Source organism: Anastrepha ludens, chromosome 6, assembly GCF_028408465.1.
Source record: "Anastrepha ludens isolate Willacy chromosome 6, idAnaLude1.1, whole genome shotgun sequence".
NCBI classification, from domain to species: domain Eukaryota; kingdom Metazoa; phylum Arthropoda; class Insecta; order Diptera; family Tephritidae; genus Anastrepha; species Anastrepha ludens.
The window spans coordinates 125,268,546-125,294,173 of NC_071502.1; the positions used below are offsets into that span (position 1 = coordinate 125,268,546).

The 25,628-nt window shown below is 36.6% G+C and overlaps 1 protein-coding gene across 6 annotated transcripts; it reads left to right on the forward strand.

Annotated features, from left to right (window-relative positions):
• The first annotated feature begins 11,471 nt into the window (after positions 1–11,471).
• Positions 11,472–17,778, forward strand: LOC128868471 (metallophosphoesterase 1). 6 transcript variants are annotated; one of them, XM_054110591.1, is made up of 8 exons: positions 12,740–12,886; positions 13,186–13,811; positions 13,874–14,088; positions 14,137–14,261; positions 14,330–14,429; positions 16,511–16,673; positions 16,729–17,236; positions 17,309–17,778. In XM_054110591.1, exons 3-8 carry the CDS (start codon positions 14,063–14,065, stop codon positions 17,494–17,496), a joined length of 1,110 nt encoding a protein of 369 aa, XP_053966566.1. In that variant the 5' UTR covers positions 12,740–12,886; positions 13,186–13,811; positions 13,874–14,062; the 3' UTR covers positions 17,497–17,778. The 6 variants fall into 6 exon arrangements, 4 of the variants coding, with proteins under 4 accessions (XP_053966566.1, XP_053966568.1, XP_053966567.1 ...); XM_054110593.1 differs by having other exon boundaries at positions 16,756–17,236; XM_054110592.1 differs by having other exon boundaries at positions 14,152–14,261.
• Positions 17,779–25,628: the final 7,850 nt, after the last annotated feature.

Here is a 25,628-nt window from a genome sequence, read left to right on the forward strand (position 1 = left end):
GAGGGTATCCGACAAGAGATCCTTCTCGGTCCACAGCTGGATTCTCTTCGATATTAATCTCAAGCTTGAGAAACCTTTCCCATATAGAAATCCTCGAAGAACAAACTGGCACACATTCCGTAGAGTGGCCCAGTCTAAACTTCAACACTTAAACAGAACCATAACATCAAGGGAAGACCTAGATGAGAAAGTAAGAGCTTTCGAAACTTCCTTGACGAAAGGACTTGAAGCTTCATGCCCTGCCACATATGGTAAAACAACTTATCCTACCTGGTGGAATGAAGATCTAAGTCAACTCAGGAAAATGACAAGAGAAATCTTCAACATCTGCTACAAACACAAATACTTCAAACCCTACAAAGACTGCCTTAGGGAATACAAGAAAGCAATCAAAGAGGCTCGGACAGAGGCTTGGAGAGATTTTTGTAGTTCCATAGAATCAACCAAAGATACGGCCAGACTAGGCAAGCTTTTATCCAAGGAACACTCCTGCCCTTCCTTCTTGAAGAAAGACACCGGAGAGTGGACAAAATCATCGGCCGACGCACTAGAACATCTTGTAAATACACACTTCCCAGGCAACACAGAATACATTGAGAACAATACTGACAGTGTTCAAACATCCAAAATATCACCCATTATAATCAATCACATCGTATCCCAAGATAGAATATTATGGGCGATAAAAAACTTTGAACCATATAAGGTAGCCGGTCCAGATGGGATATTCCCAGCCATGCTGTGGAACACTCGAGAAACGACGATTCCTTGGCTGGAGGTCTTTTTCAGGAAAAGCCTTACGCTGGGGCACATACCAAAAAGCTGGAGGAGGGTTAAGGTAATCTTTATCCCTAAAGCTGGTAGACGCGGTCATGATACAGCGAAAGATTTCAGACCCATCAGCTTATCCTCCTTCATCCTCAAAACTCTCGAGCTATTGTTGGATGTATATCTCAGGGAAAAGATTACAAACTCAACGATTTCACCATCTCAACATGCCTATCTCAAAGGAAAATCCACAGAGACAGCTCTTCATGAGGTTGTAAGTGAGATTGAGAGGAGCATAGAATACAAGCAATACTCACTAGTCGCTTTTCTCGACATAGAGGGGGCCTTCAACAATGTTACCACAAGATCTATAATTGAGGCTCTTAACATGTTAGGCATAGACATGGGTCTCAACGAATGGATAGAGAACATGCTCAAAACTAGAATAATCATCGGTGAGGTAGGCAGCTGCACGATAAAACGCTCTGTCAACAGGGGAACCCCTCAGGGAGGAGTCTTATCCCCTCTGCTATGGTTACTAGACGCCAAACAACATCCTCACCAAATTTAACCAAAAAGGAATTAAAGTGGTGGCGTACGCGGACGACATAGTGCTTATGGTTTCAGGAATGTTTCCAACCACAATCAGTGAGATTATGGAAGGAGCTCTGGTATTACTCAGCAATTGGGCCACGGACTGTGGTTTAAGTGTAAACCCGAGTAAAACGGAACTGATGATATTCACCAAGAAAACCAAGGTGCCAAACTTTAATCTCCCAAAACTAAACGGCGTTTGCCTCACGCTAACCAAACAGGCAAAATACCTAGGGGTTATCCTGGACCCCAAACTCAGCTGGAAGTCCAACGTAGAGTACAGGGTAAAGAAAGCGAATATAGCACTTTACACGTGTAAGAGAATGTTGGGGAAAAAATGGGGTCTCCAACCAAAATTATCCAACTGGTCCTACACAGCCATTGTAAGGCCAATACTAACATATGCGGCACTAGTTTGGTGGCCTGCAACAGAAAGGAAATACAACAAAACTAAGCTGAACAAGATACAAAGAACAGCGTGTATCTTAACTACAGGAGCGCTTAGCACCAGTCCTACTGAAGCGCTCAATGTACTAACACATCTATTGCCATTAGATTTACACATTAAAACAATAGCTACTTGCAGCGCGGTGAGACTCAGAGACATAGGAAGCTGGACAACAAGGCCGTACGGTCACAGCAAGATCCTCCTACAGGGACCCCCGCTGCTCAAAAACGGATCAGACTACACAGTCCCCGACCTCAACTTCAAGAAAGGCTTTACGGTACGTTTTCCACCGAGAGCCGAGTGGAGCAAAGGAGAGGTGATTGGAAGACACGATATCGAAATTTATACCGATGGTTCTAAGATGAACTGTGGTGTGGGAGCTGGCTTCCATTCGGAGCCACTCAACCTATCTCAATCAATTCGTCTTCCTGATTATGCCACCGTGTTCCAGGCAGAACTTTTAACGATCAGAGAAGCATGCAAATCCCTAGAACTCTACAAGGTAGTTGGTGCAAGAGTAGCTATCTTCTCAGATAGTCAAGCAGCTATTAAGGCCTTAGACTCCAACTACATTTCATCCAAACTGGTCCTACAGTGTAGAGAGGAGCTGAAACTGCTCAGCCATTGGCTTGAAATTACCCTGATATGGGTTCCCGGTCATAGGAACATACGAGGCAATGAGATAGCGGATGAGCTAGCAAGAAAGGGCTCAACACTAGACATAGCAGAGGCGGTGTCAGTTTCCACCCCACTGAACACACTAAAAGCATCTATTGCTTCACACTATCATGCTTTAGCCGAAAGAAGATGGAAGCAAATACCTACATGTATCACAACAAAAAACACATGGCCGTCATATAAAATCCAAAGGACGAATGACCTGTTAGGATGTTCTCGGCCAAACATTTCACGTATCACTGCAACCTTTACAGGACATTGGAAAGTAGGGGATCATGCAGCTAGACTCAATCTACCCTTCAATCCTATCTGTAGAAGCTATCAAGCGGAAGGGGCGAAGGAAAGTCTGTTCCACTATTTATGTGAATGTCCGGGACTAGCCAGGGTACGACTCCGATCCTTCGGTAAGCTTTTCCTACAGCAAATTAAGGAGATCTCAGTCATCGAGATAAAGGATTTGCTCCTATACTTGGACCTCACTAAATGGATCTGACTTGGAAACAACAAAAAAAAAAAACTCATCATTTCACGAGATAGTGGTATTAAAACGGTGCTGGTCACTAATTAGGAACATTTCAGCTAAGAAATGCTCAACCACCTCAACAACAACAACAACAACAGCACCGTAGATGGCAACAATGTATATGCTCTGGGACTAATTTGGTATATGGAAGAGGACTATTTTACATTTTCCATTTCTCTAGGAGAACCGCCCCAAGTCTTAACTAAGAGAGCATTTCTGGTCGATGCCAGCAAACTTTTTGATCCATTGAGCTTACTTCCACCCGCAACGATTAGGTCGAAAATGTTGTTTCAGGACATCTGGCGTTCCAACACTGGATGGGACGACCCAGTACCAGATACGATAGGCAAGGTGTGGCTTGATCATCGCTCGCAATTACAACTTTTACCTGAACTTAAGGTCAACCGTTGGGTTGGAGTCGGGACGATAGGCTCATTTACTGAGTTGCACGTTTTCGCCAACGCTTCCGAGCGCGCCTATGCCGCAATCATATATGCGCGCACTGTACATAGGGATGGTCACATTACAATCGGCTTAATTTCATCAAAGACTAAAGTTGCCCCGCTAAAAACAACAACGCTACCTCGCCTCGAGTTGTGTGCTGCACATCTCGCCGCAAAATTGGTCAAGGCCGTCATGCAAAGTTGGGAGGATTTTTCGCTGTCCACTGGTAGCATGGACAGATTCCACAATTACGTTGGCGTGGCTGCAAGCACATCCTAATAAATGGGAAAAATTCGTCGCAAGCCGTGTCGCCTATATTCACGAGGTCCTGCCTCCCGAGTGCTGGAACCATATACGCTCTGAAAGCAATCCTGCGGACTGCGCGCCCAGAGGCATATCTCCGCTTCAACTTATGCATCATGAGTTATGGTGGTTCGGATCTGACTTCTTACGCGGCGAGGAACAGTTCTTGAAGCAACCCTCGCAAATAATGCATAAAACCGAAATAGGCTTACGAAAAGTTAAGGTTTGTATCACAGCTACTGACGTTCACTGGTCGGTCATCACAAAATACTCATCTTATTCGAAATTAAGAAGAATTATCGCTTATGTATTGAGATTTATACACAATACCCGCTCTAGCTCGCTAACAAAAAAACGTGGTTTCCTAATTCTCGGGAGTTGCTGGAATCCGAGCGAAGATTAATCAGGTATACACAAAATTTCTATTTTTCTAATGAAATACGTTGTTGCAGGGAAAAAGGCCGATTAAACTGCGTAGTAGTTTGCTGCGTTTACAACCGTTTCTCGACTCGTTTGGAATCCTTCGTGTTGGAGGTCGGTTAAAAATCGCAGATATTGCAAATGATGTCAGACACCCCGTTATACTGCCAAAAAACTCTCCGCTTTCAAAAATCGTTGTTTTGGACATAGGTATGTACATCACTATACGCTACATGCAGGCCCCCGTATAATGCAAGTGATCCTGCAACGCCGGTATTGGGTCGTTGGTGCCCGCAACTTAATTCGTAATATCTATCGCAATTGTGTAAAATGTACCGCTTTAAATCGCAAGCTCGCATCACAATCAATGGGTGATCTTCCTTCGTCCCGCATAATATATGCTCGCTGCTTCGTTCGTACAGCAGTAGACTTTGCTGGTCCTTATATGTTCAAATTTACGCATGGAAGAGGAGCTAAATCCGTAAAAGGTTATATATCGTCATTTATCTGCATGTGCACAGGTGCAATGCACCTCGAGTTTGTTGGAGATCTCTCAAGTTCTTCGTTCCTAATTGCCTTTAAACGATTCATCAACCGGAGAGGCTATTGTAAAGAAATGTTTTCGGATAACGGGACGAATTTCGTTGGTGCAGAAAGGGAACTCCGTGAGAAATATCAAGAGTGCATGCAAGACTCCCAACTTCAATCGTTTTTTGCAGACTCTGCTATTGAGTGCCGATTCAATCCACCGTCCGCACCTCACATGGGAGGATATTGGGAAACTGGAATCAAACGCATAAAATATCATCTAAAACGCTCCCTCTGAGGAATTCTTTTAAGCTATGAGGAGTTTAGTACGCTCTTAACGGAGGTGGAAGCTTGTGTCAATTCCCGCCCATTATGCGATATTTCGACGGATGCAAGCGACTTATCGATTTTAACGCCTGGCCATTTTCTGGTAGGCGAACCATTGCGGGCAATTCCAGAACCTGAGGGTCAAGGGTTTTCTGGAACCCTGCAACAAAGGTGGCAGTTGGTCTCTGCTATTCGTCAACACTTTTGGCGCCGTTGGAGAGACGAATACCTCGTTAGCTTGCAACGACGTGCTAAGTGGTTTCGTCCATCACGAAATTTACAAGAAGGAGACGTTGTTGTTGTTGTTGTTGTTGTAGCAGTATCTTCGCCCTGTCAGTGTAGTGTAGATTACCGGCCGTCTTCGTCTAGCTCATCTAACGGTAGGCCCAGGAAACTGGCAGTTTCGACGGGTTGGGTCCAGAGGGAGAGAGGTGTTAGATGAGTAGGTTTGATGGGGCATGTGAAGAGGTGGTTAGTGTCGTGCGGAGTACCTTCACATGCTGGACATGTGTTTAGTGTGTCAGGGTCGATTCTGGATAGGTAGGAGTTTAACCTGCTACAATATCCAGAACGTAATTGTGCCAAGATTACGCGGGACTCTCGGGGAAGCTGGAGCTCTTCGTCTGCGATAGGTGGTGGTTGGGCTCCGATAACGGCATTCGGGGGTCGGGAGCTTAAGAAGGTGGTAAGGGTCTCCCGATGAATGTCGTTAATTGCCTGTCTGTATACTGTCTGATCCTGGAGTGGTCTGGAGACGTCGTCGCTGTCTTTAATGAATCTTCTCCTCCAACAAAGTGGACACTCGCAAGAGTAATTCATTGTCATCCTGGTAGAGATGGTCACATACGTATCTTAACGATAAAAACCGCAAACGGAGAATTCACTCGCCCAATACCTAAGCTGTGTATTTTACCAACTCAAGGGGACGTATTTTCCGAAGAAAACTAAAATGTAGTTATTTAACTTATTTAAAGTCTGAAATTCCTATTTTTGCTTAAGTTTGTATTCGAATTTATTTCCTTTGTAATTTACATATTGAACATATCATGACATCGATATACCTCTTGTTGAGTTCACTTCAACAACATCGATATATCTTTTTTCATCGCTATACATATTTGCATTATCATTATTCATTATTATTCTCTTAACGTATTGTTCGTCAGTCAACTCGGATGTCAACTCTCTATCTAAATAAATGACTGCATTATGAACTTAAGTGCCTTTCAAAGCAGAAAAAACCGCCGCAACTTTTTGGTCCTTCGAGCCGGGTCAACCCCAACAATCATGTAATCAGATATAAAGAAATAAAATTATTCCAATAATTTTAGACTCAGTATAAATTAAAAAAATCAGTTAATATTGTAAATACTAAATATGATTCACTTACATTATGCATAAAGTGTGTATTGTAAAACTAGTACTTCCGTGAGACTGCCCCAATTATACCATACACCTTAGGTAGAAAAGCGGTTGTACGAATAATCCTAATAAAAATTCGCTCTGCCAATTTACGTACACAAACAAAATGCTAAGCAACTAAAGCATTAACATTTAAGCGACGAGGGGTGGTAAATACTTTCCAACATAATCATAATTTCAGTAACCAGTTCTATCCTAGCTCTCTTCTATTTATGTATGTATGTAGCTGTCACAAAGCAACAATAGCAAGTAATGTTCGTACGAATCCTTCAGTATGTTGGTGCTGACGCCGCCGCTTCTGTCTACGACGAATTTTGCAGCTCTCTTCGACATTTATTGATGCTATAAAGTTGAAGATTTATGATACGACTGCCCGACAAACCAAGGAAACATTTTTTTTTTGATTTTATTATAATTTGATAGCGTTTCAGAGGGTTTCAGTTTGACTACCCCTGAACTGTTCCCGTTATACTCATTGTACATTTACATGCACATATGTACATATGTATGTTTATGAACAAATGAATTCATTTGCGAAAACATATGTATGTACATACTATGTATGTTAGTATTTATGTATGTGAATGCAAAGATATAGTTACCCTGTAGCAAATGTACTAGTTGTGATCTGTACCACAACTAATATACTATAGGTCATATACCCATCTTGGGCAACTGTGTTCTTTCCATTTAAGCAACTGGTTTTTTTAACATGGCGAAGTCCTACGTGATATCAATTGTCAGATTTCGATCAGAAATATACCAGCCACATACTAGTCCAAACTAGACTATAGTTAACTAAATATAATTATAGTTACAGTTATACATATATCGATGTTATGTTATATATAAGCCCGATTGAGCTTAAAAAGGTAATTAAATAAATGCATGAATCTTTATTGTTTCCTCTTTATTAAGTGCTACTTAAAAATTATTTAATTTTATTTATCAGTCTTTGATTTGGTACTAATATTGTTAGAAAGGAAAAATAAATACATAAATATTTCAAAATTAGTGTCATCCCAAGGTTAAATAAAAGCATTTTCCATTATTTGCCATCTAAACTAAAAGACTTAAAGTAAAGTTATCTTTTCCAATAATATTAAATATTTTGGATTAGTTCGATTTCAGTCAGGAAATTCAAGTTGTAAACTTTGGTGCTTCATACAGGGTGCTATGTAAGGCATATGAAAGTACGTGCATATTGTTTAAGAAAATTAATATAAGTCCATGTGTGCAACAATACATAATTAAACTCCACGACAAACCATATACATACATACATAAATATTATACGAGCATAAAATTTTCAAAAAGTTATCCAGGCATAACTCTTGGGCAGCTTTCGCTTCATGTGAATCGCTTCGTTAAGGATAGGAAGTTCGAAAGTTGTTATAACTGGAAACTTTCACTTGTCTGTAAGACGATTTTTGAAGTGAAACTTCTTTAGGCGCGTCGGGGGCCCCAAGGCAGATTGAAAATAGGCGAGTGAAACGGTAAGTTCGGAGCGTTACCGAAATCCGTCAAATGGGCGGGGCCAAGGAGCAGCTGCTCCTTCCCACTTTCGCCTATTCGCTCTCTCTGTCGCTCTCTCGCAACGCAAGCGCTGAACGAAATGTATATAGCACACAAGTAAGCATTGAAGTAGACTGGCGACATGCAGGCAACCGACAATCGACAACCGACAACGGGTATTATAGATAGTCATAGCCCGTGCAAATGAGTGCTGTGTGTGGGTATCAGATAAAGCGCCGATTGAATGTGTGTAAGCGGGAAAGCAATAAGAAACTGATGTGAAGTAAATAACCATTGGAAGTGCAAAGAAATGTCAGCGTCAAGTGCAACACTGCACCCAAGTGTCAAATTTGAAGCTAATAAGGACAAAAATAAATAGTACAAATTTATGTGGAGTGATATAGAAAAAAAATATGAAAACCTGAATTTAACACGAGAGAGGGGGGAGAGATCTAAACCGGGGCTCCCATGCATAGAACAACCAACTTAGAAGTTTCACTTCTACCGTGCGTGAGTCTGACAGACCCTAGTTTTTTTTCAGAATCCGGCACGGTTTCTTTTAAGAATGGGATTAAATGGTTCACCACTTGCAGCGCGATATTTTTTTTTATTTTTTTTTTATTTATTTTTTTTTCAGCGAAGAACATGCTAAGTCTTAATTCGAAATTTCTGGAACCATTTACTTCACTCGATTTTTTCTTAAAAAATCCGTTTATTTTAGGTGTCTTTTTTATTGCCTTCATATTTTTTTGATGCATTTCTGATTCGGCGTGCTTCTGAAAATCAGACTTGCCGCAGTTAAAAACTTTGTCGCACGCAGCACATTTTCATTTGAATGGATCGTTAGCCACAGCTTCCAACCAGCAACTACAATTGTCGTCGTCAAGCCACTTGTTATTGAACTTTTGATTCCGATACTTGCATGGTTTTTTCCGGTGTTCCTCCGAAGAGTCAGTCGAAGAGGGGGAACTCATATATAAATATGTATGCATTTTAAATATATTATAAGAAAAGCTAAAACTAAATTATTTGCAAACTTACTCCAAAAGTGAAAAGCACCAGAAAACTAACAATTTTCGCGCGAAGAAAAAATCGCGTTAGCGTTAACGAAGAAAAAAACGGCAATGTTGCCGTATTAACGCTTTTAAAAGTATTCTGCCATAAAGAAAAAAAGTCTGGCATGAAACCTTACTGCGGATTTTTATTTTAAATGAACTTTTCTGATTTTACCCGCTATTTTAAGTTGTTTTCTGTCCTTGAAAATTCCTTACATTTACAGACTTTAACAAAATCTGTCCTTCTTTTCCCTACACCCACATTTTTCGACAAAAATCCCTACATGTAGGGAATTTCCCCTACATTTACCATTACTGAAAGGAACTCAAATTTTATATGTCTTGTCGTTTGAAAGAACGCTTCTCCAATCATCTCTTTCTTAGAACGAATAACGACGTTAAATTAAATTGAATAATGAATAAAAATGAATAATGAATTCAGTGTGGCTAAAAGGATAGGTATAGGTGTGTTCCCGTACGAAACTTTCAGCTGTGTTCCAACAATTGCTTTTCATTATGCATATTTTTGTTTGTTTTTTCTAAATTATCAAATAAAGGTAGGAGAATACAAACAAAAAAGTCGCAGTGGCCACACTTATTTACACAGTAATTAGCTTTAAAAATTTAAAAGCTCTGACATAAGATAACACAAAATGAAGTCGCCCCAAATGCTTTAAAGATCCTTTGTAAAATGTCTGTGCTGCTAACAAAAAAAAAAAAAGAAACCCGAGTAATTGTTCATCAAAAATGAAACATGAATTCACTCGCTTGAATATATTTGTATTGTGCAGATGCATAAGTAAAAACACTCAATTGGTTATCAAAAAATGCCCACTCAAATGGTCACCTGATTCCGAAACGCTCTTTTATGGTACATGGTTGCATGAACAATGATTAAATTTTGTAGAAAATCGTATCAAAAGGTCTAAAAAATTATGTCAAAATTCAGATATTTCTCAATAAAGAGCAATATTATATCTAAGAAATATATTAAAATTATTTGTTATTGTAAATTTTCCAAGTCAAAGACCTTATTTAGAGTGTTTTTATTTGTATTTTTGTACAATGTATATTTGTCACATACATTATTCCCAGACACTAATCTTAGTAAAAGCTTCACATGCGCATAACGTACATTTGTATCTAAACTATCTCCCTTTGAATTCTGAATCCAAACACATTGCGCAGAGAAGTTACTGCCAATATGGGAGTATTAAATATATGTCTTCCGATAAACTTTGTCGAAGCTCTCGGATAATTTTAGAAATTTACATCTTTTTTTTGAGTTGAAAATTCCAACTCAAACATTTATGTACATAAATCTCATCTTTCACTTCCACCAAACAATTTTAGAACGTAGATAGTAGGGGAAAAAGTTCTACTGAGCTCTCTTCCTGTTTACCCGCCATAAAGGGACTCCACTATACTCTTGAGGATACTCACCCTCGACTATATTTCTTATGCTGAAAACAATGAACGCCGTACGCAGTCCCTTACCGCAGCCCCTAACGCTCGCAAGAACTCATCCCGTGCGAACAACTGCGTTCTTTTAATTACATATTTACACAATACATCGGTTTGGGTGTGCATGTGTTTGGTTGTATCTACACAATGTTGCCATTGATATTTTTGTTTACACACTTTTTCACACATCCGCGTTATCAGTTACAATTTTTCATTGTTTAATAAAAAAAAACAATAATAAATAATTGGCGCGTACACTTCTGTCAGGTGTTTGGCCAAGCTCCTCCTCCTATTTGTGGTGTGCGTCTTGATGTTGTTCCACAAATGGAGGGACCTACAGTTTCAAGCCGACTCCGAACGGCAGATATTTTTATGAGGAGCTTTTTCATGGCAGAAATACACTCAGAGGCTTGCCATTACCTGCCGAGGGGCGACCGCTATTAGAAAAATGTTTTTATTAATTTTGCTTTCACCGAGATTCGAACTAACGACCTCTCTGTGAATTCCGAATGGTAATCATGCACCAACCCATTCGGCTACGGCGACCAATGTTTAATAAACCAAAGCCAAAAACCAACAAATGCAAATAGTTCATTTATCTATAATTAACATTATTCAACAGTGTTTTTAAGTTATTTTAATAAAAACTATAATTTTTCTAAGTTTATTTTGTAAATGACTTCGAAATGTACTGCTTGGCAACACTGTGTGGTGAGAGCAATCAGCTGACAGGGAATTTTTAAATATCGTGAAATAAAATCTACGATACTATGATACGGAAGGAAGGAATTTTTCATTTACATGGGGTTTTCATTAGTTTGGCGTTTACGTCGTTCACTGTTTTGGCATTCCTGGCGTGACATAATCCTCTGTGCAGGTATCCTTTCTGTAAATATTATACTGTACACCATGTCTCCTACGTATCTAGTACAAGTATTACATGAATAGCGAACACATTTTAGCAGCTGATGAATTGTCATCGCCAATGACAGTTGGCTTCGGAATCATTTTGCTTTTAAAATAATTTGAAATACGTACCAAAAATGCCACTATATTGTCGCATTTGCTTAAAAAGAAATTCGACCAATTTTTCCGTTTATTCATATATGGGGAAAAAATATTTACCTAGAGTAATTTTCCACATCAGTGGAGTACAGGTACATCACGCAATTTTAATTTGAAACAGACGTCCTAATGAAATATAACCTTTCAAAGGTATCGATAGAGGAGGAGCCGAATGCGCAAATTTGTAATCGCTGCGCTGTGTCAGTATTGGTTGCTCAAAACATTATACTTCGAATACAAGAATCAGAAGAGTACTTCCAATTTCAGCGTGTTAAGGCGAGTTTTCCACAATGGCAATCGCCAATAACAACTACGAAAAATTTCGACCCAAATGTTGGTGAATTACTATCAAATGATTATGAGGAATCAAATTCAATTTCCAACTGGAGCATAGCAGAGGTATCTTCGAATAACCAACGAAGTAAATTGGACATTTCACATCATGACAGCAAAATCCAGACAGTTACATTAAATATATCTGAAAAAATCGATAGATGCATGTCTTCGCATGAACTAGAATCCAAACGTATCAAAAGCGTTGGCGCCGCATCGGTTATTTTCAATTGTGAAAAGTGCGATTATAGTACCAAGATAGGTAAACGTATAATAGAACATAAACGAACTGAGCATGGTGTTTATGATCCAAACATCTACTCTTGCAACCTTTGCTCTCAATCTTTTTCCTGGAAACCCACACTCTATCGCCACATTGAGCTCGACCATAAAACATTACCTTCAGATAAAAAATATCTATGTAATGAATGTGGGCGCGCCTACATGCGCGAAGTGCACCTGCTCGAACATATAAAACAGCGTCATAGACCACGTAACTTCAAATGCCCTGATCCACTGTGCGAGCAATCTTTTACCCGAACATTTACTCTACGGAGGCATTTCATCACCTCGCATACTGAACAGACTAGCACTCGGTATCACTGCATAGATTGTGATAAATATTTTAAAGTTTACGATCAGTGGAAATATCACAATCAAGTGATTCACAAAAATGAGACAGTATATTGTCCACATTGTGGATATCCTTTCCGTTTTAAAGAGAAGTTAGAGGAACATCTTTTGAAGGATGTTTGCAAACGTAGTGTGGTGCCCTGCTCTTATTGCCAGAGACGTTTTACTACAAAAACTGGGCTTAGGGAGCATGTCCGAAATATACATAACATTTATTGAGTTTTAAGACCGGTATTCTCAGTGCCTACATTATGGACATATGTATTATACATAAAAATAAAATGCTCAATAAAGTGTAAGATCCAAACTTAATTAGCCGTGGAGAGGGATGTGCGTTTACCACCAGAATTTATCAAAATCTAATAGGTAAGTCCTATATTATAATTTGACATGTTTAAACTAGTAAATATTGATATGAAACACTCCATGCGTAACACAATTCAATGATTGAGTACTTTCGCACTAATATTTACTAAAGAAAAATAATTTATTTATTTAATAATGCATTTGAAACTTTACATTCACGAATTAATATCTACAATTCTTCAATAAATTTTGCATAAAAAATTACTATTGCAAATAACGATAAATCATATGCATTGAACATGCTATGAAATATTGAGTTGCCATATCTGTACGAATGTATTGGAATTAATTTTATTCAGCAGCAGCAGTATTTATGCGAGTTGGTAACAATTGACATTATTTACGGACAACACCAACAAAACAAGCACGAAAAAGCAGATTGCACATGAACGCAGGAAAAAAATGCATCAAATATAAATAATGTGTAGCGTCCACAAAAATAGAACTTAACAATGGGTGGTCTTATTTATTTAGGGCTACGAAGGACAAAGTGAAACAAAGCAAAGTAAAAAGGAAACACGCCGTATGTAGAATACTTACAAATAAAGGAGATTACGAATACTAAAGGCTAATGCGAATTGATAGAAATTTAAGCCAATGTCTAAATGTATAATTATGTACGTGCCAAATGCAGAGAACGGTCATAAGACAAATGTTAATGTGCTTTAATTAAATTATGAAAGAAATGACGCGTGAGTATTATTGTCGTAGACTTTCTTCTTTTCGCGAATGCCGTTTATGATAGCAGCCGTGGTAGGAGTGTTGAGCTTTTGTTGGCGTTGTTTATGTATTGATTAGTGGCAACGGAAATTGCACCTCTACCGGCACAGTCTTGTTCATCTATAATGAATAATGCAATGAACCAGGAATTAGAGTAGGAGTTGTGGATAAATACAATAATTTCAGGGATTGTACAATTAATCAGGTGAGTCTATAATCATGAAAATTTATTTCTTTAAAATGTATATTTACTTATTTTCATTTAAGTGTTAGACAAATCTGAGAGATAACGGGACAGAATATCTACGTAACGGAGTACGTAGATGTGCTTTGAGATATGCTTTGTTAAAGTCAGCTCAAGAGCATAGTTACAAGGGCCTTTGAATCACTTGAAAATATATCATATTTATCATATCGCGGGCGTGTTTGAACACACTTAGCAAACGAGGGCAAATCATGGCATCTCTGCGTCTGATAAATAGGTACGTTAATGCAGACATAACAAACAACAAAATGTATTTTTTCGACAGCTTTGTATGTTATAGATTAGTACTGCGTGCATTCATATCACTATCGTTACTGCTGATTTTCTTTAACGAATTTATTATATACTACATTAGTCAAACCGCGTGGCAACAGATTGATTGTAAATATGGTGAATATAAATATGCTATACACTAGCATATTATGCAAGCTTTTAATATGTCTTACATATTTTGTTAGATAACTGTACCCGCATATTATTTGTGGCTGATCCACAATTAATAGGTAATTCTTATGAGAAGGGCTTCTGGAGCCCCATATCGCGATACGATGCAGATAGGTAAGTATCCAGTAAAATTTTTTGTACACATATATATATAATTCAAAAATATGTCCCATTGCCAATTCCCATTTGATTAACAATGTACTTTGTAATACTGATTATACAACTATACAAATGTCGTGCATACACACTACATACATACACACAAAAGCACTATCTATATTACGGTGCACAACCGATTTCCATGTTTGAACGTTTGTACATTTGAAAATAGTTTTGGGTATGGGAATAAGTTATGAATTATTTAAACAATTAAATAATACACGATATTATGTGAAGTATGTGCCATTCGAAGCTACAACTTTACTCCATCTTTCAGGCAGCATACGGATTCCTCATTCATTGAGCCAGTTTGCGATGTTTTCGTAAAAAGTGAACCGCTCTCCATTAAGGGGGGAGCCTGGTTTATGAGGTCTAAAAATTGCATCTCTTTGCAATTTTTTTTTAAGGAAAAAATTAATGTAGCACTGCAAAGTTTTTTCTATCTTTTAATGAATATTTAAAAAGTATAAAAATGTTTGTACTGGTTAAAATAAGTTGAAAAAAATGTTTAACATAGAAATTAGTAGAGCGCTGCAACGCTGGAGTTTCCAACTGGCGCACAAGATACAGCTCGTAACTATTATGTAAAGCAAAAAATGCAAATGGATTTCTAATTATCATGATTTTTTATTCTAGATGAACTAAGAAAACTGAGAGAAATTCCAAAATTTCAACTTTTTGAAGGTTTTAAAGAAAAAAATGCCTTTCTATAAAAAAAAATTCACTTCAACTTGGTATAAAAATCTTGAAAATTTTTTTTTATCTATTTTGTTAGTTCAAATAGAAGAGAATTTAATACTGAAGGGAACAAGCCATGATTCATTTCAAAAGGTTCATTAGTTTTTTACATTCATGTACGCCAATTCAAAGAAATCATTAAAAAGAAAAGTCGAGAAAAGAAGATGAAGTTTGTACTATAGCTGTCCGGTCACAGCGTAACTACCTAACGCTCGCCTACCTTTGGCTTTGTATCTACGGAAATATTGGGAATTAGGCTCTGTAACTTTGTGCGAATATTCTGAAATATATTAGGAATCGCTTAAAACGATAAAAAAATGGATTTTTTGACCTTATAAACCAGGCTCCCCCCTTAAGGGCTGACTGCATTGATCGGAAAAGATGGTAGTCCGAAGGTGTAATGCGAGTGGGGCAAGATTTCCCAATTTAGTCCCTCTAAATATTTCTGGACCGATTTAGGAAGACGCATCTCACATGTCCCATCGCGTGCAAACGTTTACCGACGGTTGATCTGCCAACATTAGCTGCACTTTTCTTTAAAAGGTAATAATGAAGCATAACTTTCCGCAAATGCTGTTTTTTCGGGACGAACGTAGACATTTTTGACGTCAGATAAAAAAGGATCTTTACGCTTCAAACGATTGTCAACTACTGCGATCGAGACCTCACATATACACTTTCAAATCACCAGTATATTACTAGAGCAAATACAAAAATAGTATCAGCAGCGACACCTCTTTTACGAGAACGGAAACTTATTCCCATACCCAATAATAATTATAAATAATTATTCCACTTATGGGAAACTAAAAAAAAATTAAGAAAGAGAAGAAGCGCTTGCTGCTTAGACTATAGGCTTTCAAAAATAAAAATTTTGTTTAGTTCTTCATAGGAATAACAACTCAATAATGGAATTGATTTTTTGTCGAATTCTTACCGTACCGTATTCGTACAAATAAGGCCTAAAACCTTTGCCCGACTTTAGTAGGAACGATATTTTATATTTTTGGCCCTGTTTTCTCTGAACTGCCGTGGCCGGATGCTTTTTTGTGTGACTGCCATTCGGTTGATCCCGGGTGCAAAACCCACTATTGCCATGAAACTAAATGATCTAAAAGGTTTTTATAAGAATATTGAGCACCCCGGCAGACCTTTTTCCTGCCATAAAAAAGCTTCTCATAAAAAAATCTGCCGTTCGGAAGCTGTATAAAACTAACTGTAAATTCCTTAATTTGTGGAATAACAAAAAGATGAAAGTCCCAATTTGTTGATAATTCAGCTTTGAATATTTGCTTCAGATACTTGCGAAAGACTTTCGAGCGATCCCTGCAGTTTACTCAACCACATGTTATTTGTTTCCTGGGTGATCTTTTGGACGAGGGTAGCATTGCTACGCAGCAAGATTTCAAAGGTTACGTCAAACGTTTTCAGCGCATTTACAAAACTAACACTGATATACGAGTAAGTTCAAATGTCCACTAGTGGAAAGGAAATCTGAAAATAAATGTGCATACAGTTTAAATTTATATCTCCATATACGCAGCGCATTCATGTGCCGGGTGATAATGACATTGGCGGTGAGGATGGTGAATATATTTCAAATTCGAATGTGCGCCGTTTCGAGGAGGCATTTCAAAGTGAGGACCTGTTTGATTACGAGAATATGTTACGATTCTTCAAAATCAATCGGATGATGCTTGACTTCACGAATCCAGATCGCGAGCATAACGGACAACGGCTGCGCATTGGTATCTCTCATGCACCAATTCTAATTGGGGGTGGGCCACTGTTGCGTTCAGTACTCAGCGAATTAGACCCTCACGTAATATTCTCTGGTCATTGGCATGAATCCAGAATTTTTATACATCCATCGACACATGTGGTGAATTTCTATGAGTCAACTGTGCGGCACTTCGATCTGCGCTCTCTAAAAGAAAAAGAGCATGAATACTTGGAGATTATGGTGCCGACAGCTTCATACCGCATGGGTAAAATGAAGATGGGACTTGGATATGCAGTGTTAGGTAAGTGAACTGTACTACATTTGTAGTTTTAAAGAATTTAACAATTACCTTTTTATGGGATTCTATTTGCAGAGAACCATCAGCTTAGTTACACAGTGCTCTGGCTGCCCAGCCGGTTCATCTACTTATTTTTGTACTTGTTTTGGCTGCTTCTGTCATTGTGTGGTTTCATTGTGTTTAGAATGATGACGCGATGCCCTTTTCGTGTAGCCAAACGTCAATCGCCATACAGCCGAATTTCAAGCATACCTCAATTTTAGAGTATTTTAACATAAATATATATGTATAATGTAGACACAGTTAACCGTATATGCAGTTTTTGAGAACTATACTAAACAATGTATGTCAAAAAAATAAGCAGATTTTAATATTATACTTTAGTTAATAGTAACATATACCTTTGTAGTTCAAGATAATTCAATTTACCATAATTTATTTTACAATAATATTCGTTGAACATTAATGTGTTATAAGATAAAGTAGAAGTGATGTATTAGTACAACAATAAAGTGGAAACACCGTGCTGTTGGTACATGTTTTTATGTAAGGAAATTGTATTACTCATGTCCAGGTAATTAAACTATTTAATTGTATAACAGGATTGAGTTATTAAATATAATTTAATTGATATTTTTGTTTGTGCCGAGGCCATACAACTTCGCCAATCGCCTCTGTACAATTACTTGAACGAAGCGCAGGTAGGTTCTCTTGTACCTGGTCGTTTCATTTAGTTTGTGGGCGTTCTCGCTTTCGCTTTCTACTCATGAGTGCTGGGTCGAAGGACTTTTCCTGTATTTTAATAAATAAAATGAAATAACGCGCTTATCTCACAAAGGCCGAATGTGAGCGAACGACAAGTATACATCGGGCTTAGATTAGTAGAGCAAAGTGCTGAAACGGTGTAGGCGTCACAAAACAAATAACAGCTGTTAGTTTTCATATAGTTACTGATTAGTCACCAGGTATTATTTAGAAACACGGGAACGGCAACCTCATTTAAAGTTGAATACAAATATACACAAATGTTAGCAAAAATTTTAATTGAATAAATAACGAACTTTCTGATTCTCTGATTCATAAAATCAATTCCCTTTAAATAATCGTTTCTCATTAACGTAGAGTTTTTACAATGAATATTTGTGCATGTAATAGTATTTAATTGAATACTGAATTACTCAATAATTTAATATAATCATAAACTGCCTAGTCTATATGTAGGTACATACATATACATATAGTATACCTACGAGTGTACTCATATTTCAGACTTGTTTTGTTGAACTCTTCTTTTATTAATTTTGCGTTACACAATTAAAGTAGTGAAGTGTTTATTCGTGGCTAAAATTACTGTACATTATTTTTATGCATACATACATATATACACACAATGTTAATTTTTTAAATTTTATATTTTTGCACGCGAAAACAAGTGCAACGCCATGAAGGCTGTCAATGTAAAGAAATTAAAGGTATTTCCCATATTAAATATAATATTGTACGTATTAGTATACGAGTGTACATTATTCAGATTTGTTTCGATTGCGTATCTATTTTTCATTTTACCCAGCAAACTAAAAAAAAAATCCAACATTTGATAGGACTAAAGTTCGCGAATTGAGTTTCAGCAAACTTTATCATTTCATATTAATGATTTTCTCAAACCTTATTCATCGACTAGTGCTGAAGTTGGGGGATATTTGGGGAAATCGTTAACAACTTTCATGCAGCACTTATATTTTCCTGGCTTAAAAGGCTCATATTTTGGAGATCATTAACGTTGGAGATTCCAGACATCTATTTCATATTTTCTCAAGTTGGTATCAAACAAAAAGGTTTGTTGGGTATTCCTTCAGTTATGTATTTCATAAAGTATAATATACTTATGTACATACTCATATAGGCGTATTGCTCGCAACAAGGGGAGTTCATTCCGAACAACAACAATATTATTAAATCTAAATTTTTCATTTTATTTCGCTGTAGAAGTTTTTAAATATAATTACTTATCTGGTTTTTAATTAATAAAGTTATATAAATATATATAATTGGCGCCTACAGCCTTTTTGGGTGTTTGGCCAAGCTCCTTCTCCTATTTGTAGCGTGCATCTTGGAGTTGTTTCACAAATGGAGGGACCTACAATTTAATCCGATTCCGAACGGAAATGGTTTTTTATGAAGAGCTTTTTCATGACAGAAATACACTCGGAGATTTGCCATTGCCTGCCAAGAGACGACCGCTATTAGAAAAAACGTTTTTTTTTTTTTCATTTTGGTGGTTCACGGAGATTCGAACCTACGTTCTCTCCGAATTTCGAATGGTAGCCACGCACCAAACCATTTGGGTACGGCGGTGGAATTAATAAAGTTAATCCTCTGTAAATTATTGAATACATGTGTGCATCTATGCATGTATGAACTTATGAAATTGTTCGATTCGAAATCGAATACTTGGCTACGTCATTACTTTAATAACTTAATCTTCACATTTCATGCGACAAACTATTGTGATACGTTCGATTTTTTGACGTGATAACGTCTTATAATTCGATTTAGCCGGCTGCACGCACGAAAAAATGTGTCGTTATCTTGCTCAATCGTCGTTATCTTGTTCATGCGTCGTTACCTTGCTTGAACTCTAAGCGAGAGCTCGGAACGAACGACAAAGAGCACAATCGGCCCCCGCATTCGGCAACGTTCGACATCTGGCTCTCTCCTACTTGAGTGAGCATATCGCACTTGTTACGTTAAAGCGTAACAACTCAAAAAGAAAAGGAAAAGAGTAACCACTCAAAAATTTTTTATTTTAGCGCAACTACTAAACAAATAAGAATAAAACAACCGTTATATTGTTTTTAATGATATTTTCGTGCAATTACATATTTTTCCCCTTGTAATACCTATATTATTAATATTTACGAAAACAGTTTTTCGTCTCTGCTGAAAATGTTCAGATTTTGAGTTGTTACGCTTTAACGTAACAAGTGCGATATATATATGTATATGCGCAAATGTATACAAATTCACATATTTGTATTTGCATATACCTTTTTATTGATTGTTATTAATTTGATTTACTTGAATTATTGATTTATGATTATTATGTGACAACGGAAAATCCAGATGCAAATTTAAGAATTCTGGCTGATTTTATAATTAAATGTTATGTGCCAATGTACTTCAATATCAAGAATTACAGCTCTGTCGTGTACGGCAGTGCATTATTTTTCAAGTGCATTGGTTGGTCATGATTTCTAGAACCTTGTTTACGCAAAATTGTCAATCAAGTAATTAAAGAAAATTCATATTATGCGCATTCGGAAAATATCTTGTTATCAATGTTGTTTGATGATAGCAAAGAAAAGCGCGACTGTGACATCAAGAAAATTCTACGCTATCGAACCGATGTTGACGAGCCAATGGAACTTAGAGTTTATAAAAGACCAGATATAAACTTTAATTGCGCAAGTTATACGGAAATGATCAATTTGAATGATATAAATATCGTATTTGAACCAGCATTCACGCGAAGCATTCCGTACGATACATTGAAAGAATATTTAAATCAAGATGATCCACCGTTTAATGATCCAAAAATTCCATCACACATACAAGGAACGGAATGACATGTTCAATTGCTAGCTAGCGTTTCCAAACGGGTTATACCGGAAAATGTAGAGGCTGTTATGGCGACGACATTAGAGAGCCGTGCGAAATTGTCCAGACTTGAAAGTAAAAGACTTCAAACAATAATTTTTTTAGTTTCTTTTCTATAACTCACTTAAATTAATTTTTTCATTTACATACATATGTTCTGACTAATTAAATTTCTTAAGAGAAAAAAATAGATATTATTATAAATAAATAATAAATATTATTATAAATAAATAAAAATAAAGAAAAAACATAGCCATTTAGCTGATTTTTTCATGTAAAGGCCAAAAATGGTGATATTTTGAAATGATTGTATGGGGAACCCCCCAGGGGAGTTCCAGGGGGGTGGCATGGGTGGATCGGCCGTCCAAAGTAAGTGGGGGTCGGTCACACATTTGGACTCGATTGGAGCTCTCTAAATGGGTCAAAGTGGGATTTTTCAAAATTTGCCCCTACCCAAAAGTTCGACCCAAATTGGGGGACATCAGAATTCGTTTTAGAGGTATGGTTCCTTCGGTAAAGTTTCTTATTTTGATCCCTAGAATACGATTTTCACAGAGCAATGAGCGATTTTTAAATCGACCCGCCCTAATATATATATATAATATACATATGTCCTATGTCAATACATATAAACATGCATATATGCAATTTCGCGCAATTTGCATACAAAAAGAACAAATCTATATGTAAAGATGCATACAAATCATATGGGCATATCAAATGTACGAATCTATTCTGTACGCAAGCAAATGTAAGCTAATGCTTGAACTGCAAGAGAGCTCGGAACGAACGACAAAGACGCACAATCGGCTTCCGCGTTCGGCAACGTTCGACATTTGGCTCTCTCCTTCTTGAGTGAGCATATATATCGCACCCTAAATACAAAAGGGTCACAACTCAAAATGTATCTTCTGCTCAAATATGAGCGAGACGTTATCGAAAAAACGGTCCGCGGATGACATATGGCAAAAATAAATTTTTTTTTTTTGGTAGGACTGTTATAAGCTTACATGGCAAATTTCAAGTCAAGCTCGAGTGTGGAAAATTTTGAGTTGTGACCCTTTTGTATTTAGGGTGCGATATGTATGTATATGCGCATATGTATATAAATTCACAAATAAAATTAAAATTTTGTTTTGAAAATTGCAATCATTACATCAGTATTTTCTTATGACGTTGTCACGTTAAACTATCATCAGTAAACCGACTTTACAGACAACCTATTTTTACATACAAAATGTTTGTATTTGTAAATAAACTTGTGCTCACATACTTAAGTATTTTTTTCTTTTTACAATATTCGCAATATTTTCCATGCTAAATTGTTTTCGTTGATGTTTTATAAGCCTTATAAATCAATTCACAAATATGTAGCAAATTTAAAAAGAAATTTCCATCGCATTTTCAACTTTTTAATCAGAAACTTTACAAAACTTCTGGGTATGCAGTTAAATCGCCTATTAATATTTTTAGTATAGTAGTGTGTAAGTAGTAGTAGAAGTAGCTCAAAAATCGCTTTAAGTTTCAATTATTTTTGCCCTTTTTTTATATAAAATATTTCCGACCATGCCCTTCTTTTTTAAAAAATCCAAAGTACATTAAAAAATAAAAAGAATGTCGCATCGTTTTAAAGCGAGTAACTCGCGTATATAAATATATATACGTATGCATATGTATATAAATATAACCTTTCATACAAATTTCTCAGAAACCTTTATAACGAGCATGATGACATTTTGAAATATATTATTGAGAAGCGAATGAAACAAGGAAAGAAATTATAAGCCCCTTTTTCTGATAACAGCTATGAAACAAAACAAACAGTTTTTTAATATCTAAAATTTCTACCAAGGCGATTTCATATAAGGTTTTATTACTAGAGCAGCTGATTTATTTCTTGCAATTTAGTATTTTGAATCCTTTGCGTCTTTGTTACTACTTTGTTTGTTTGGTTACACTCTGATTGACATTTTGACATAGCAAATTGCAAAAACAAAGCCCATGTAAATTTTGTTGTTGCTTTAGAGCCACCACCTTGTATAGATTCGCCTTTATTTCTACCTTATACTAGGCCTCTTCTATTCGCCATTTTCCCGCTCGCTATCTCTATGCTCGATTAACTTGATGAAAAAATTCCATGCGAAAGCAACAACAAAATTATCGAGTAAGATTCCCCGCTAGCGAGTATGGCTATAGCTCAAGGCGAAGAAGAAGTAACAGAAACTACATGCTTGTGAAAATTCAGTGACTGGCTTGGTAATATTGTGATTTGTGAGATTTAAACTAGTCCAACTAATGAAAACGAAGTCCCGTTTGTTAAATTGTGAAAACACACATTAATATAAAGCCTCCAAATTCAGTTTGCGTTTTTATGCGGAAACGCCGTGGAAAAAAGTATGTGGGGGTATGTATAATTTCTTGTGTTTGGTTGTTTCCATTGTTTTCGCCCACTCTTCTTCTTCACAAACAAGTAATTCCCCTTCCTTTTGCTTGTTTATTCATCCGCTCTCAAGACACGACGATTTCGGAAGACGCAATCGGTATTCTATCATTCTTGGCTATAGCCAAGGTGAATTTATTAAAGATGGTATCGGTAAATCAGCTGATTTGTTTTTTTTTTTTCTTTCGTCGTTGGCTGTCCATGTGGCTGTCAGTCTAGAATGAAAAAAGGCGAATTCACTCTTTGTTTTCTACTTTGCCAATACTTTGCTTTGACAATTAAACGTACAAAACATTGTTGTTGGTCTAGTGCCACCACCTTCAATGAATGCGCCTTGGTTATAGCTCATTAGGCCACATTGCCTTACCAGCACATGTAATTTAAAGCAGCTCTCTTCCCGCGTTGCCGAAATATGATCATTTGCTTTATCTATTCGCCACTTGCTAAGTCTTGGGGAAAAAAGAGGCCTACTATAAAGTTAATTCATTAAAAAATCAAATCAACAAATAGGTATAACTCATTTTAAAATTATTTTACTTTAAACAAAAAGGTGTATTTTAAATGGTATCATAACTAATCTTGAATAATCAACTAAAAATTATTTGGCAAAATATTTTTTTTTTTTAATTTTCAGTTCAATTTGCAACAATGTTGTGTTTACCAGCCCAATTTATAATCCCTCTTGGACTATTTGAAATCACATGCATGCATATGTGTGTATATTTGAACAATTTTGTATAATATCCAATTTCAAGCTTTCATATTCTGCAATGAAAATAGAAGATTTGCGCAACATTCAATGCCATTGCCCGGAAACGACCTAAATAAAAGTTGAAAGACAATTTACTTATAGTATACATATGTAATTTACAGTTGAATAGTTGGAAAAAGGACGTAAATCTTCTAAAGTCAGATAGGTTGATTTGTTTGTGATAAGCATAGGCATGCACAAGGGTCTCCAATTCACATGCGAATACAAGTACAATAAACATACATACACACGCGCAAATTTTCTGTTATTAGAAATAAGAAAACATGCCGTAAAAATATTTTAATCTTTATGATCGCGCATTTGGTTTCAAAAAAATAGTAATAAACAACAAATGTAGGAATATTACTTAGTAGCAAATATGACATTTTATTCGCACTAAGTACTATAAAGATATCTTAGAAGTGTATGGAGTTGGGATCATTCTTTTAATCTTACTTTGAATTACTCATAACCACAGGCTATAGAAAATGTTGCTACATTGGGCTGCGGTTAATCGTATTATGTATTGATATATACAATATGTATATACATATATACATACAGATAAGTACTTAATCAAATGTATATGTACATACATTTATGCATTATTCTTATACATACATAAATCTTGATAAATGACAATATGTTTTCCCAAAAAATTATTTGAATAATTCGTAATGTTATCAAGCCAACCAAGCAACTGTTCTCTCTGAAATCACATGGCTCGTTTGCTGAAAGAATGTCAAGCCATTTGTGAACAAAATTCGTGGCGATATCTATAAACAGCACCTCATTATATTAAAGTGTGTATTTACTTTTACTTAGGGACCCATAGTAGTTAAATAGCTAAATTTGAAACTGAACTTGTGTTCTCGTGAGTTATGACATTCTTCCAGCAAACGAGCCATGTTTGCATTTAGTACTACTGAGAAATACTAAACAGCTTTTTTAATTATACTTAAGTTGCAGCACTTTCAAAGGAATCTGATGATTTTTGTATGCATATTAGGGGGCATTTCACTCCAAACAATAAAAAAATTACACTGTTTTTCCATCGAAACTATAAAATTTATTACATTTAAGACCTTCGCCAAAGTATTTTGTGAAAATATTAAGATTTACATTAATACTTTTGCTAATGACACTGGTATTATGACGACAGCAGCATCCCGACAACATAAATAAAATCTCTAAATGACTCCGGAGCCGGCGTTTGAAAGTGAAGAAAATAAATCTTCACATGTAAGCTTTGTCGCAAAGCGAACTACCTGCTCACAAATCAACTTAAATCTTACCTCAGTACCGCATTCCTCTCCAGAAGGAAAGCTTTAGGACTAATATTTCGAAACATGTATTGGGTGTTAAGCCGTAAATCTGGACTTATGGAATCCAACTGCGGAGTACAAAATCAAATTCAAACCGGTATCTACTCTCATGACACCATTGCGTGTCTTTTTAAGGTAGAAAAGGAAAACACCGATCCAGCTCATCTAAGAGCTACCTATAAAATATAAAATTTGCTTACTAAAAAGGAAAATATACAGGAA